At 38.0% G+C, this 14,380-nt stretch overlaps 1 protein-coding gene across 2 annotated transcripts; it reads right to left on the bottom strand.

Moving 5' to 3' along the window:
• Positions 1–27: 27 nt before the first annotated feature.
• C3AR1 (complement C3a receptor 1) lies at positions 28–7,893 on the bottom strand. 2 transcript variants are annotated; one of them, XM_041736113.1, is made up of 2 exons: positions 7,780–7,893; positions 28–3,558 (listed from the first exon to the last, which is right to left on the bottom strand). In XM_041736113.1, the coding sequence occupies exon 2, from the start codon at positions 3,546–3,548 to the stop codon at positions 2,094–2,096; it is 1,455 nt and encodes a 484-aa protein (XP_041592047.1). In that variant the 5' UTR covers positions 3,549–3,558; positions 7,780–7,893; the 3' UTR covers positions 28–2,093. The 2 variants fall into 2 exon arrangements, with proteins under 2 accessions (XP_041592047.1, XP_041592048.1); XM_041736114.1 differs by having other exon boundaries at positions 7,701–7,814.
• Positions 7,894–14,380: the final 6,487 nt, after the last annotated feature.

Here is a 14,380-nt window from a genome sequence, read left to right as displayed (position 1 = left end):
TCCACGAATCTCAGTCTTGCAAGGAACCACAAGAGATAAAGCATTTATTCATATCAAATATATAAGCAGGTTACATTGGAAGGTGGCATTGCAATCTTACATCATGTCAGACATTATTACCTCACAATTGAAGACTTCCCAGTTATTTGCAATTTTTCTGCATAGTACTTTATAAATTATTTGTAATCTAGATCCTCACCTCAATCACTGAACAAATAGTGCCTTGCAAGTCTAAAACATCTCATTTTTTTTTTTTTAGATTAAATAATTATATTCCACTTTTGGTGATAATTCCACTTTGGTGATAATAATATATTCCACTTTGGCTTATTTGTGGTACAAAAAAACTTGAAATTTTAGAAGTTTGGGCAGCCTGGGTGGCTTAGTGGTTTAGTGCCGCCTTCAGCCCAGGTTGTGATCCTGGAGACCCATGATCGAGTCCCACGTCAGGCTCCCTGCATGGAGCCTGCTTCTCCCTCTGCCTGTGTCTCTGTCTCTGTCTCTCTCTCTCTCTCGCTCTGTGTTTCCCATGAGTGAATAAAATAAGATCTTAAAAAATTTTTTAGAAGTTTAACACAGTAAAGTTTATATACACAGACAAATGAGAAGGTGATAGAGTTAAATAATACTTTTCTAAAAATGAAAGAAGGATTGAAGGAAAGCCATATGTATCGTTGGAATGGATCCACAGATAGAAGAAAATGTTTGGTCTTGAACAAATTGAAGTATGATGATTAACGAACATTTGGATGATGGATAAGCAAAAAATATGAATGTGGATAAAATTCATCTTTCAAGACAAGAAGTAATTTTATGTATATAAAAACTAGCTGCATAAGCACATGACATCATGGTAAATATCAGAAGAAATGTCTAAAATTGTTGCAAGTGTTATTTCTGTGAGATGGGAGTGGGAGGAGGGTTTGGTTGGGCAGAAGGGCAGCTAACCTTATATTTCATCATAAGCTTTGAGTTCTCTTCAAACTATGCTCATGTATTACTTTGGGAAAGATAAACTTTAAAAACCCAAAGATATACCTGGTGAATGATAAACACCTGTAGCCATGCTTTACAAAGTTTGTTGATATTCCTGGAGGGCCCTCAGTCATTATGCAGTGAATTCAAGGATTGCTGCTCCATCCTCCACCCTCCTTCTCTTTTCATTTGAAAATGAATTTCTTAGGAAATATTAGTTTCAAGCAAGAGGAGGGGAGCAATTTGAACCTTATAATATCAGAGATTATTAGATGCAAAAAATCTAATATGGAAGAAGATCTAGAGGCAAGTGAGGAATAAAGGAACTTAAGAAAAGGAATGGAAGAGAGATGGTTCTATCAATAGGCAGATTGAGGAAACAAATAGAAAACTCTCCAAAATACCGCTTACATCCAATTTTATGAGGAAATTTTCAGATGCCTTAGCAGCCTGTCTTCACACAGTAGATGCTTATTTAGTTGTAATAATAGAAACTTGGAATTCCCAAGTCTTGTATCCAGGAATATTGCACATAGCAAGCATCTGACATTGTACTCTGTTCCAGACTCAGTCTCATAACTGCTTATTTTCATGGACTTTCTCTTTTTTGCACCTTCTTTTCATTTAAAAACATTGCCACCACCACAACAAAGCCATGAAGAAATGGTAATCTTTCACTCAGGTGAGACTAGGTGAAACAGATTTAAGTTGAATCTGGGAGGGGATTTAGACAATTACAAACAAAAAATTTCATGATGGAAAAATCATTTTAAAACAGACTAGATTCTTATTGATCTCACTGGCTTAGTTTGGGATAGAAATAAGCGAATTTTTACAATGATTCTAAAATTTAGCATTCATTAGAAACAGGAGAGTTTGTTAAAGCACTTGCTGGACCCCATCTCCAGAGATTCTGATTCATCAAGTTTCTAGGTGATTCTAACAAGTTAGTGGATGATGCTGATGCTACTAGTCTGGGATCATACTTTGAGAACCTATGGATTGATTCTTTGATGGTTTCTGAAATCCCCAGCTTATGATATCTCTTATTGTTTTAGATACATGTTAACCTGGGTGAATACCTAAGAACTTCTGCTTGGGTCAACTCCTCCATATTTTCACACAGTTGTACTGATACTATTTCTTTCTGGAAAGACTTTGCTTTGGGGACAGCTGGTAGAGTGTGTGAGGTCTTCACTGAAAGCTGCCTCCAGAATGCCCTTCAAGGACTGTTTTGCTTTCTTCCTGAAATCTTTTCCCAGAAGGGCATAGAGGAAGGGATTAAAGCAACTATTGGCAGATGCTAGAGCGATGGACACAGGGTCCCAAGACAGTAAAGCTTCTCCAAAGGCAGTTCCTGGGTCAACAAACAATGATAGGACTCCAACAATGTGGTAGGGAGCCCAGCAGATACAGAAGACAATCACCACAGCCACCGCCACTCGCAAGGCTTTGACTCGAGTCTTGGTGAAGCGGCCCCGTCGCATTCGGAAGATAATGAGGCCATAACAGGTCACCATGAGAATAAAGGGCAGAAGGAAACCCACCACTAGTCTAGTGATGGTTATTGCCATCAGTATTGTTAGTCCTTGATTGTCATATGAAAATTGGCCTAAATAATCATCCTGGAAATCTTGGAATAACTCATATGAGTATAAGGAATTGTTGGAAGTACCAGAGATAAGCTTTAAATCAGTAGAGAGAAAAGCATCAGTGTTATCTAGTGGGTTAGTTATGTGATCTTCAATGAGAAAGCCACTGGGGATTGTAGATGAGACCTCATCAGTAGGTTTAAATAAATTATAATATGGATGTTGACTAGATAGTTTAGTTGAATCCATAAGGAGTGACTCTCGAGAAGGTCTTTGAAATGTTTGAGAAGGGAGGATAGTGGTGGCTGTCCAAGGAAGATCATTTATTTGCAAAGAGAAAGACTCTAACCTATCATCCATTTCTCCAGGCAGCTGAACAATGGAGTTGTCAAGAGACCCATTATCCAGGAGATCAATGGTGAAGTCTGAATAATCAAATGAGCTGTAGAGATAAAAATTGTAGCCACATCTGTCATGGTTGTTTTCAGTGAATGTTTCTCGGTACATGAACACAGGTATGCACATTGCAAAAGCTACCACCCATATACATCCACAGATAGTGGAGGCTGTCCCCACATTGCGGTGATTCTGACACCAGATTGGTTTGAGGACCAGAAGACAACGATCCAGGCTAATGGCAGTCAGCAGGAAGACGCTGGCAAACATGTTGAGGATGATGATGGAGGGGATGAGCTTGCAGAGGAGCCAGCCATAGGGCCAGTGTCCTTGGAGAACAAGGTGAGTCAGGGAGAAGGGCAAGGAGAGGCAGCAGAGGAAGTCCGCCAGGGTGAGATGAAGAAACCAGACTGTGTTCACTGTCCGCTGCATCTTTAGGCCAGTCACCCATAGCACTAGCCCGTTGCCTGGCAATCCCAATAAGAAAGTGAGGCTGAGAATGACCATGGAGAGAATGGCTTGGGGTTCATACCACTGATGTGAGGGTAGGTCCGTTGAATTGTTATCAGCAGAGAAAGCCTCCATTGCTAAACTTCTATAAAAATATAAACAAAATTAAAAAATATATATAAACAAAAATTTTTTAAATTAAAAATTAAAAAATATTAAAACTATCATTTTCTTTTAAAGCATGGCCTTAGAATTATAACCCTCTCACATAATGATGTAGAACCACAAAAGTCCTCACACTGTTGTAGTTTGTATTCTTTGGCTTCACACTGGACCACAAAAACATTCTGTGATCATTAAAATCTACCATATCAATATAAATGTGTATCAAGGGGCACCTGGGTGACTCGGGATTGAGCGTCTGCCTTTGGCTCCAGTGTGATCCCAGAGTCTTGGGATCAAGTCCTGCATTGGGCTCCCCTTGGGGAGCTTGCTTCTCCCTCTGTCTATGTCTCTGCCTCTCTCTCTGTGTCTCTCATGAATAAATAGAATCTTTAAAAAATTTGTATTGAAATCATAATTTCATTCGGAAGTCCCTATTAATGTCCATTTCTTGTCTTTTTGCACTTCCAATTTCTCATTCTGCACTGGTTCCTTTCCTCATTCTGTGGTCTCTATTGAAAACAAATCAGCTAAATGGACGAACAATAACTTTTAGACCAGAGGTTCCCAACATTAGATCCATGAAAGGGCTTTGTGAAGCACCATCACCACCTCAAGAGGCATGTAGGATTTTAAGCTTACATATTCTCATTTCTATGAGGACAGAAGATCTATCCATTCCCTCTATTAGATTTTCAAAGGACTCACTACCACAAAAAAAGGTAGATTCAGTTATATCTTTGGATACAACCTCATCTTTTCCTTTTGCTTTCAAATTTTTCAAGCACTGTTCACTCTCTCTGCACTGATTCCCTTATCGCCTGTCATTTCTTTCTTGTATTTAAAATGTTATTCACATTTTAAAATATATGCATATTTTTCTTAATCAAAATTTAACAAGATTAGATTATTCTGTGCATATTTAAAAATTCTTTAAATATGGTAAAATACACATAACACAAAATTTATCATTGTAACTATTTTTTATTTTAAAAAATTTTTTAAAGACTTTATTCATTTGACAGAGAGAGAGAGAACATACGTAGGCAGAGCAGCAGGCAGAGGTAGAGGGAGAAGCAGAGTCCCCACTGAGCAGAGCTGGACTCCATCCAAGGACCCCAGGATCATGACCTGAGTAGAAGGCAGGTGCTTAATCGACTGAGCCACCCAGTCGCCCCTGTAACCATCTTTTAAGTATAAAGTTCAGCAGTGTTAAGTATATTCATATTATCATGCAATTAATCTCCACAACTTTTTCACCTTGTAAAACTGAAACTCTAATTCTATTAGACAACAGCTCCCCACTTCCTTCTCTCCCCAGTTCCTGCAAACCACCATGCTACTTTCTGTTACCATGTATCTGGCTACTTTAGACAACTCATATAAATGGAATCATACAGCATCTGTCTTCTGGTGTCTGGCTTGTCTCACTCAGCATAATGTTCTCAAGGCTCATCCATGTTGTAGCAGATGTCAGAATTTCTTTCCTTTTTAAGGTTAAATAATATTTCATTGTATGTAAACACCACATCTTGTTTATCCATTCATTTCCAGATGGACATCTGAATTGCTTTCACCTTTTAGCTCTTGTGAATCATGCTGCTCTGACCTCGCACGCATCTTGTTTTACAAACCGCTTTCCCTTTTCAGTGAGTCTCTACATTATGCAGTAAGATTGTACTTTAAGGAATACTCAGTCTTTATCTAGTTTTTTTTTCCTCCCAACTGTCCCCAAAGTATTTTCTATCTCTGATTTGTCCACAGTTACAGCTAATCTAGGATCACACTTTGTATTGGGATGTTATGTTTCTTAAGTCGCTCTCTCTCTTTTTTTAAAGCATAGTTTCTCTTTTTTTTAGCTACTTTCAGGGTCTGCTTTTTTACCCCTTGTTAATCATAATTTTTTTAATCCTTTGTAATTTGTCTTCTGCCCCATCCCTGGGCTAGAATTATCTCTAAATGACAAATTCAAACGTCTTTTTTTTTTTTTTTTTTTGTCTTCACCCACCACATCATTCTCTTGGCCTCGGTGACATTACCCTACCAATTCTGAAGACTCATGTAAATGTACCCTACCTTATAGCTTTCTTGAACAACTCACTATTCTGGCTAATGTTATTTACTTCTGTCTGGAATTTTGTCCTTCAACTTCACCTCCCCTCTCCTGCATCCTTAATCTCTACTTGTTGAAATTCTAGCCATTTTTCAGAACAAGCTCAAATATTATTCTTCCTCGAAACCTCCTTTTAGAGTCTCAATCAGAAATTAGTTCTTAAGCCTCTTGAATTTGTGTGTGTATACGCTGAACTTCTTTTATATTCTCTGTGCAATGATGCATTTTATCTTGTATTATAATTATTATCATGGTTGTCTTATCTTTTTTTCTGGCCCTAAATTTCATGATGGTAAAAATGAGTCTTGTACTTAAGTGCTTGCTTTACAGAAGTTAGCACAATGCCTTGTATGACATAAAGATCAAAGATTACTTCAGGGGATGGATGTTCGTTTTAGGAGTTTACTTTTTTTCTTTTTCAGCTAAATTTAAAATTCTTATTCTTATCCATTTCATCCATTAAAGATGTTGTCTCTTCTAACTTCCCTTTTGTTTTCCAGTTTCTGGTTCTTACTGGCTCTAATAGCATTTTATGTTTCCTTTCATAGAGTCCCAAAATATTTTTGTGACTTGGAATTAGTTCTGCTGAGCTAATCAAATGTTGTCATGTGTCTTCCGTGATTAACAGAAGTCAAAATAACTGAGTCAACAAAATAATAAAAAAGAAGAAGTGGTTCTCATTCCCCTCTCTATAGCCTTACTCAAATATTCAAGTCCTATCAGGATTCTTTCTTTCCTTGTTGCGCATGCCCGTTATTCTGATCCACTGTCCTACAAAAATACACATATTCATGTGGAGATCCATAAAATGCTGATAGAAGGATAGAATCAGAGAATGCTAAGACTGAAAGGAAACATAGTAATCATCCTTTCTTGTCTCTAGTTTTATTGGCAGTTTTTGACATGGAAACTCAGCAGATTAGGGGACTTTCACATATTAGGAGGTTCTAAGATCTTAAATCCAGTGTCTGTCATGCCAATACCACAGAACTACTACAAAGAACCACAGAACTAAAAAGGCTTTGGTATTGTTAACAAAGGGAAAGTTACAAAGAACTGAACAAACTGAAGTAACAGAGATTAAAAAGAGGGGTGCCCGGGTGGCTCCGTTGGTTAAGCGACTACTCTTGATTTTGGCTCAGGTCATGATCTCAGGGTCATGGGATCAAGCCTCAAGTTGAACTCTGCTCCGCACAAAGTCTGCTGCAGATTGTCTCCCTCACCCTGTGCCCTTCTCGCCCCTTGCACTCTCTCCCTCTAAAATAAATAAATAAATGTTTAAAAAAGACTGAAAAGAGCAAAATTCCAATGCAAATAGAGTCATTGATATGAGCTATATTTTAAATATCACATATTATCTGTCTTGAAATCAAAGGATGTTTGAATCAATCTTAAAAGTCAGATGAACAAGATCACTTTTTACACTTTTCCAAGTGTTTTGGTTGCATGATACCTCTACATTTAAGATTGGTAGAATTTTTTCTCTTTCGTTTTTTCCCCCTCTTTTTTAGTTTTTAACACTAAATTGGCCAAAAGTAATTAAAAGGATAAAGAAAATCCTGAAATCAAAATTCAAGAAGATAAGAAAAGAAAGTAGATTCCAGAATCAAATACTAACAATAGGGTGACAGAATCAGTAACAATAAAGAATAAGCAAAAGAATAAAAGAAAAAAAAAGGAAATGGAATGAGGAAAAAAATATAAAACAGCAACTGATTTGAAAAACAAAACGATCGCAGAAAGCTGGAATCAAAGTCCAGAAAGAGAAACATAGCCAATTTAGAGTGGAAAAAAAAAAAAAGTCATGAAAAATCACTCTTAGTTCTAGAGTGAATATATTAGAACAAAGATAAAGAGAGTGTGGGATATTTAGAAGAAAACTGAATGTGGGGATAAAACAAAAGAAATGAAATTTAGAGAAGGAATGGGGGGAAGAGAAGATAGACTCTCAAACCATTATCAGTAATAAGCAAAAGGAGCACAAGTTATCAAGTGGATCTAGGCTTTCTTACCAAAAACCTGAGACAGTAGCTGAAGGCCTCAGCACTGATCTGGAGGTCCCCACAAATCCTGTGTGGTCCTCACACTTACCCACAATCAAGTTATGAAGTATGTTTAGGAAATTGGCTGAGCTATTCCTCTTCCCTCTCTTCGTTTTGATCATGTTAGATGCAACTCACACTTTTGACTACTTATCTGACTTCACAGGATGAGTTTCGAAGTGAGTCACTTCTGAATGTCTCAGATAAGAAAAGTAAAAAAGCGGAAGTGGGAGGACATTATTCTTGGATGCTTTCTGCAGAACACAGAATATGGCTAAAGAGAAAATACTTCTATACTGGCGCATCTCGCTTTATAGGTTTTTGCTTGTGTTCTAGAAATGCACACAAATGACGCTATGGTATGTGAGGGTGGAGGTGCTGAGTGGTTGAGATGTATGACCTGCACCACCTCATGTAGTGAATCTCAAATAGCATCTCTTAAATGCTTACTATGTGTAAAGAAACATGCCATACCAAAATCAGATTAATTAAGCTATGTTCTAATATTGAGAGATTCACAGTCTAGGAGGGATATGTACCCATATCCCATCCCCTCCAAAATCTATAATACAGCTCAGACTTTAGTGGCAGAAGTACTAATAGAAGTGAAATAGTAAAACATAACAGGGAAGGAAGGGTACATTTGGCTTGGGGCAATCTAGGAAAGTCTGAAGTAAGATCTGGACAGATCCTTAAAGACTTATTTGAGAGAAACAGACACACAGAGAGAGCTTGAGCAGGGGGAGGGGCAGAGAAAGAGAAACAGAATCCCCAGCAAACTCTGAGCTGATCTTGGAGCCCCCTCCTTGGACCTTGATATCATGATTCTGAGATCATGACCTGAGCCAAAACCAAGAGTTGGATACTTAACTGACTGAGCCACCCAGGCACCTTGGGCTGGTCTTTAAAGACTTCTATAGACAGAAAAAGCTGACATGCGGTTTAGAGTGTTTGTGTGGAGCAAAATGAGAGGCAGGTGGGTGGGAGGATGCTTCAGGTACTGGGTTTGGGGAGAATAGTCAATTAGATTGTTTCATCAGGAAGGAGTACAGAAGATTGGAAAGGGGCCTTGAGCAGTGATTCCTGCTTAAAGTATACATCTCAAAGGATTCTCACTCACACTATTATTTTACACATATGTATATGAAATAATATTCACTCGGGTCAAATGTGTTTGAACAGTGTTGTCTGTGGTAAAGGCTTCTGTCCATATAAATCAATTATTGTCCAAACAATATCTGCTCCTCCTCTTGTTTTCTTGCAGAAAAATCACTGTGAAATATTTTTAAGTCAGAGAGATCCAAGAAAAATGCCAGGAGTTGAGACTGACTGACTGATTGATTGATGCCCATTGTTATTGAATGACAGGAGCAGTACATACCACAAAAAAGGTTAATTGAAATAATACAAAAGTATACAGGGTAAAAGAATGAAAGTTTTTATTTCCAATCCCACTGCCTGGAAGTTTCTATTTTTAATAAGTTAGCATTCATTCTTTGTAAATTTGTTCTAAGTATGACACATACCTTTTAAAAAGGTAGTTTCAAACAAAACTGGAATTGTAATTTATATGTGATTTTATGATCTACTTTTCTGCTTAACAAAATATGTCAGAACAGGGGATCCTTGGGTGGCTCAGAGGTTTAGTGCCTGCCTTCCGCCGAGGGCGTGGTCCTGGAGTCCCAGGATGGAGTCCCGCATTGGGCTCCCTGCATGGAGCCTGCTTCTCCCTCTGCCTGTGTCTCTGCCTCTTTCTCTCTCTCTGTGTCTCTCATGAATAAATAAATAAAATCTTAAAAAAAACCCCAATATGTCAGAACATATTTCCATGTTAGTATATATAATTCTTTTTTCTTAAGATTTTATTTACTTATTCATGAGAGACACACACACACAGAGATGCATAGACACAGGCAGAGGGAGAAGCAGGCTCCATGCAGGGAGTGCGACGTGGTACTCGATCCCGGGTCTCCAGGATCACACTCCCGGCTGCAGGCGGTGCTAAACCGCTGCGCCAGCAGGGCTGCCCAGTGTATATAATTCTATTAAGTATATTCTCTTTTTTTACCTAGTATTTTGAAACATTGAATAATGAAAATATTCAGAAAGCACAAATACTAAGCATACAATAGATAGTATTGTCATAAATGTGCATATATACACATTATATATATACATATATACATAAAATAATTCATTCCCATGTTAAAAAGATTTTTAAATATAGAAGGATTAAGATGAAAATGAAAATTTCCAAAACACCTCCTATTTTTGCTCCCTGGAGGTAATCTTCATAAGTATAAACGCAATTTCATTACACATGTTGTCTTATGCTTTTCCTATTTATCTTTTCATATCAGGACATAGTAGTCTACATCATACTCTTTACATTGCTCCATATTATCCTATTTGATAAATTATTCCTTTGTTGATAGTCTGTTTTTATCAACTTTTTTGAAAAAGCTTATTTATTTGTTTTATATAGAGAGAGCTTAAACATGAGCAAGGCGAGAGGCAAAGGGGGAGGGAAAGGGAAAGAGAATCTCAAGCAGATTCACCCCTGAGTCTGAGTCTGAGTGATTGAGTCACCTGGGTGCCCTGTTTTTATCAAGTTTTAAAGCTGTTACAAACAATGCTCCAATGAGTACTCTTGTATTTTACACATCTATGAATATTTCTGTAGAATAGGTTCCTAGAGTTATAATTGCTATAACTAAGAATATGTGCATTTACATTTTTGAAAAATATATAATTTCCTACTAAAGAGATTCCATCAATTTATATTTTCAGTAACAGTGGTGAGAGCATCTTTTCTACTTGCAAAAGGTCAGGTCTTTTTCATTAAGTTTAGTATCATAAACATGTACTCTGCTTCTACTATAGACAGTATGTTTTGCACTGTAGGAGATACAGAAGTAATGAGATGTACATCATTTATGGCATATTAAGGGCTGCTGGGAAGTTCCCAATGTGCCCTGCAAACATAGAAGAGAGAAGGCTAATTCTTACTGAAGCAAACAGATTCACTGAACAGGTGACACTTGAGCTGGGCCTTAAAGATGGATAAAAATTTTATAGGCCTTAAGTAGTGCAGAAAAAGTAGCAGTTTATCTGTCTCTCTGTCCTACTAGGCCATGACTTTGTTTCCTGTGTCCAGTGCCTGCTACATTCTTGATATAATACACATTTAGGGCATGGATGAATGGATGGATGGATGGAAATGTTGAAAAAGATGTTGACTTTTCAATATAACTCAAAGAGGGGAATCCCTGGGTGCCTCAGCGGTTTAGCGCCTGCCTTCTGCCCAGGGTGTGGTTCTGGAGTCCCCGGATCAAGTCCCATGTTGAGCTCCCTGCATGGAGCCTGCTTCTTCCTCTGCCTGTGTCTCTGCCTCTCTCTCTCTCTTTGCGTCTTTCATGAATCAACGAATAAATAAAATTAAAAAAAAAACAATATAACTCAAAGAATTAAGAGTCTTCAAAGTTGTCTCTCAAAAAAAGAAAAAAAGAAAAGAAAAAATCAAGTTGTTTCTCAAGTGGATTCAGTTTTACTGATTCCTGTCTTTCTAAAGATTGTTAAGCAATTAAAACCAGAGAACTTCCATTTGTAATCCTTAGATTTCAGATCAGGAAGGAAATTATTGAAAACATCTCAAAAGTAGTACTCTTGTTTCTGGATGACTTCCGTCCCTTCTTATAAAGTACTAGTTGTTTTGTGGTACGATGTTGAAAATTTGGGGAGATTTAGGTGGTTATCTTCTGTATTGTTCCTTTTTAAAGAATATTTTATTTATTTGAGAGATTGAGAGAGAAAGCACGAGCTGGAGAAGGGGCAAAGAGATGGGGAGAAGTAGACTCCACGCTGAGTGTGGAACCCAACACGGGGCTCCATGCAGACTTGATTCCAAGACCCTGAGACCATGGCCTGAGCTGAAATAAAGACGTGGATGCTTAACCAACTAAACCACTCAGCCACCCCACATTTTGATCCTTTGGAATATCTAATTATAAATGTCTAAGCAGAGATTAGATGCCCTAGAATGAAATTTTGAATACATTTTACAAAGTCATTCATATTACACTTGTTATGAGCTACTGGTTAATTCTACATTTTCATCAATGGCAATTTTTATTGACCTGGCCAAATTTAAAACTTTGGAATCATAGAATCGCTAGCCTGTTTTGTCTGAGAGAATTAAATATAAATGAACAACAAAGTTTCTGTCCTTAAGGACTCTGATGAAAACCGAGTTTGGATCCCAGCTCTGCCATTTCATTGTGGGACTGTATAGAAATTATTTAAACTCTGTGTTTTCATTTCCTCCACTGCAAAACGGGGATTATGTCTGATTTTATCTATTGAATTTAAGCCCATTCCCATCCTTCCTTATTATCTCTCTATTGGAAGCCTGGGTACCACATTTCCTAGGCCTTCTCTCTAGTGGAATCTCAGTAGGCTCTGCCAGAGGGGCATGTTCATGTACTATTAGACAGTGAAAGTTGAAGGGAATCATTGCATTTGATTCAGGAACTTCATTTGTTCACAACAATTGCAAATCTGTTCATTTGTTTATTTAACTTATTGAATTTATTAAATAATCTCTAAGCCCAACATGGGGCTCGAACTCATAACCAGGAGATCAAGAGCTGCATGTACCACTGACTCAGCCAGCCAGGCACCCAGGATTGCAAATCTATTTTATTTTATTTTATTTTTTATTTATTTTTTGAGAGAGAGAGAGTGCACAGGTGTATACCATGTGTGAGTGAGGGTAGGGGGGCAGAAGGAGAGGGAGAGAGAGAATCTTAAGCAGCCTCCATACCCAGCATGGAGCCTGTCACGGGTTCCATCTCACAACCCTGTGATCATGACCTGAGCCGAAATCAAGTTGGCCACTTCACTGACTGAGCCACCAGGTGCTTTGCAAATCTTATTTTATTTTATTTTATTTTTTAAGATTTTATTTATTTATTTATTCATGAGAGATGAGAGAGAGGTAGAGACACAGGCAGAGGGAGAAGCAAGCTCCATGAAGGGACCCTGATACGGGACTTGATCCCAGGACCCTGGGATCATGCCCTAAGCCGAAGGCAGACACTCAACCACTGAGCCACTCAGGTGTCCCTGCAAATCTATTTTAAAAGTAAAAGAACAAAAATGGTAAAATAGACTAAACATTAAAACAATATATATGAAACTACATTATACACACACATACCCAAAAGGAGAGTGATTGAAAGAGGAGTCCTTGAGCTCCTGGCTCCTGTAGTAGCAGAACAATCTGGTGACTTGCAGTGGAGATGGGATGTGTGGCCATGGCAGCTGCTGGCCTCTGTGGGCTGGAGCTGGATTACTGGTTCTAGCAGCAGCTTCAGGCCATGAGTTTTGGATGCCCATTATGCAGCAGCAAAAGCCTGCAGCCTCAAAGACAAGTGCATTCTTGCCCATTCTGGGTGACACCCTTCTCCGGTTCTTTGAAAGCAGTTTCCTGAGGTTATAGCATCTCCTCTCCTTTTACTCCGCTAGTCCTTCCAACATTTTTATAGCCAAATCCTTATATTAAATACCCCATATGACATACCTATAATGGTTTCTATTTTCCTGACTGGGCAATAACTGATTTTGGGGAATATTCATTGTACTCTGTAGGATTGTTAGGAGTAAATGAATACATACAAAGCACTTGGAAGAGTGCTAGCACAGAAGCACTCAATACATGTTAGCAATTTATTTTTTAATGTTAGCAATTATTATGCCAAAAATTTATGTAGCATCCAGTTGCTTATTTTATCACAACCACTCTCCCATCTTGGACATCTAACAAGTAATTTATGGAGTGTGCTTTTTTTTTGGTTTGTTATAAAGCTATTATTTACTTATTTATTTATTTCAGAGGGAGAGAAAAAGGGAGTGAGATTGAGTGAGAGTGCAAGAGCAGGGAGAAGCAGACTCCCCATTGAGCAGGGAGCTTGATTCAGAGCTCAATCCCAGGACGCTGGGATCATGACCTGAGGCAAAGGCAGACGCTTAGCCCACTGAGCCATCCAGTCGCCCCAGAATGTTCTTTTCCTATTGTTAAGTCGTGTCCTTTCTGTCAAATCAAATCCTAACCTGTGGCCCACAAGGATGTAGATTAGATGTACTCTCTTCTTCTTTCAGTTTAAGTGTCTAATTACACACATAGTTATAGTAGAACCAAGTAGGAATATAAATTGAAGATAAAGTCCACACAGAGATGAAAGCAATTCAGTTGAAAAGTAAGTAAAATGAAGCAAAAAAAACCCTGTTAATTTCATCAAAATAACAAGTATCTGATGCACATATGCCTGAATCTTGAAAGAAATCAGTCAAATTTGGCAAGATATATCCATCATTCAGATCTGATTGGTTTAAAGAAAATTAAATGTTTCTTCTATTTATTGGTTATTATTTTTCTATTACAATATATACTAAGATAGCCAAGGGAGGGAGATTGAAGGGGAAGGAAACTGCATGCAGTCACATTTTCCACAAACACTCTTCGAGGCTTTAGTTCTGTGAAACTGAAAGCGGTCAAGAGGACAAGCCTCTGGTTTGTGCTTATCTAATCTGATGAGAAGCCATAAGAATGTTTTTTGGTGGGGACAGGATTCAGGACTATTGAGGGACAG

The sequence above is a fragment of the Vulpes lagopus genome, chromosome 21, assembly GCF_018345385.1.
Source record: "Vulpes lagopus strain Blue_001 chromosome 21, ASM1834538v1, whole genome shotgun sequence".
NCBI lineage: Eukaryota > Metazoa > Chordata > Mammalia > Carnivora > Canidae > Vulpes > Vulpes lagopus.
The sequence above is the reverse complement of the archived record's forward strand: the minus strand, read 5'-3'. Positions and strand labels throughout refer to the sequence as shown.

Excerpts from the sequence above, each read along its gene's own strand:
- C3AR1 (XM_041736113.1), bottom strand. The coding sequence starts at position 3,548 with ATGGAGGCTTTCTCTGCTGATAACAATTCAACGGACCTACCCTCACAT.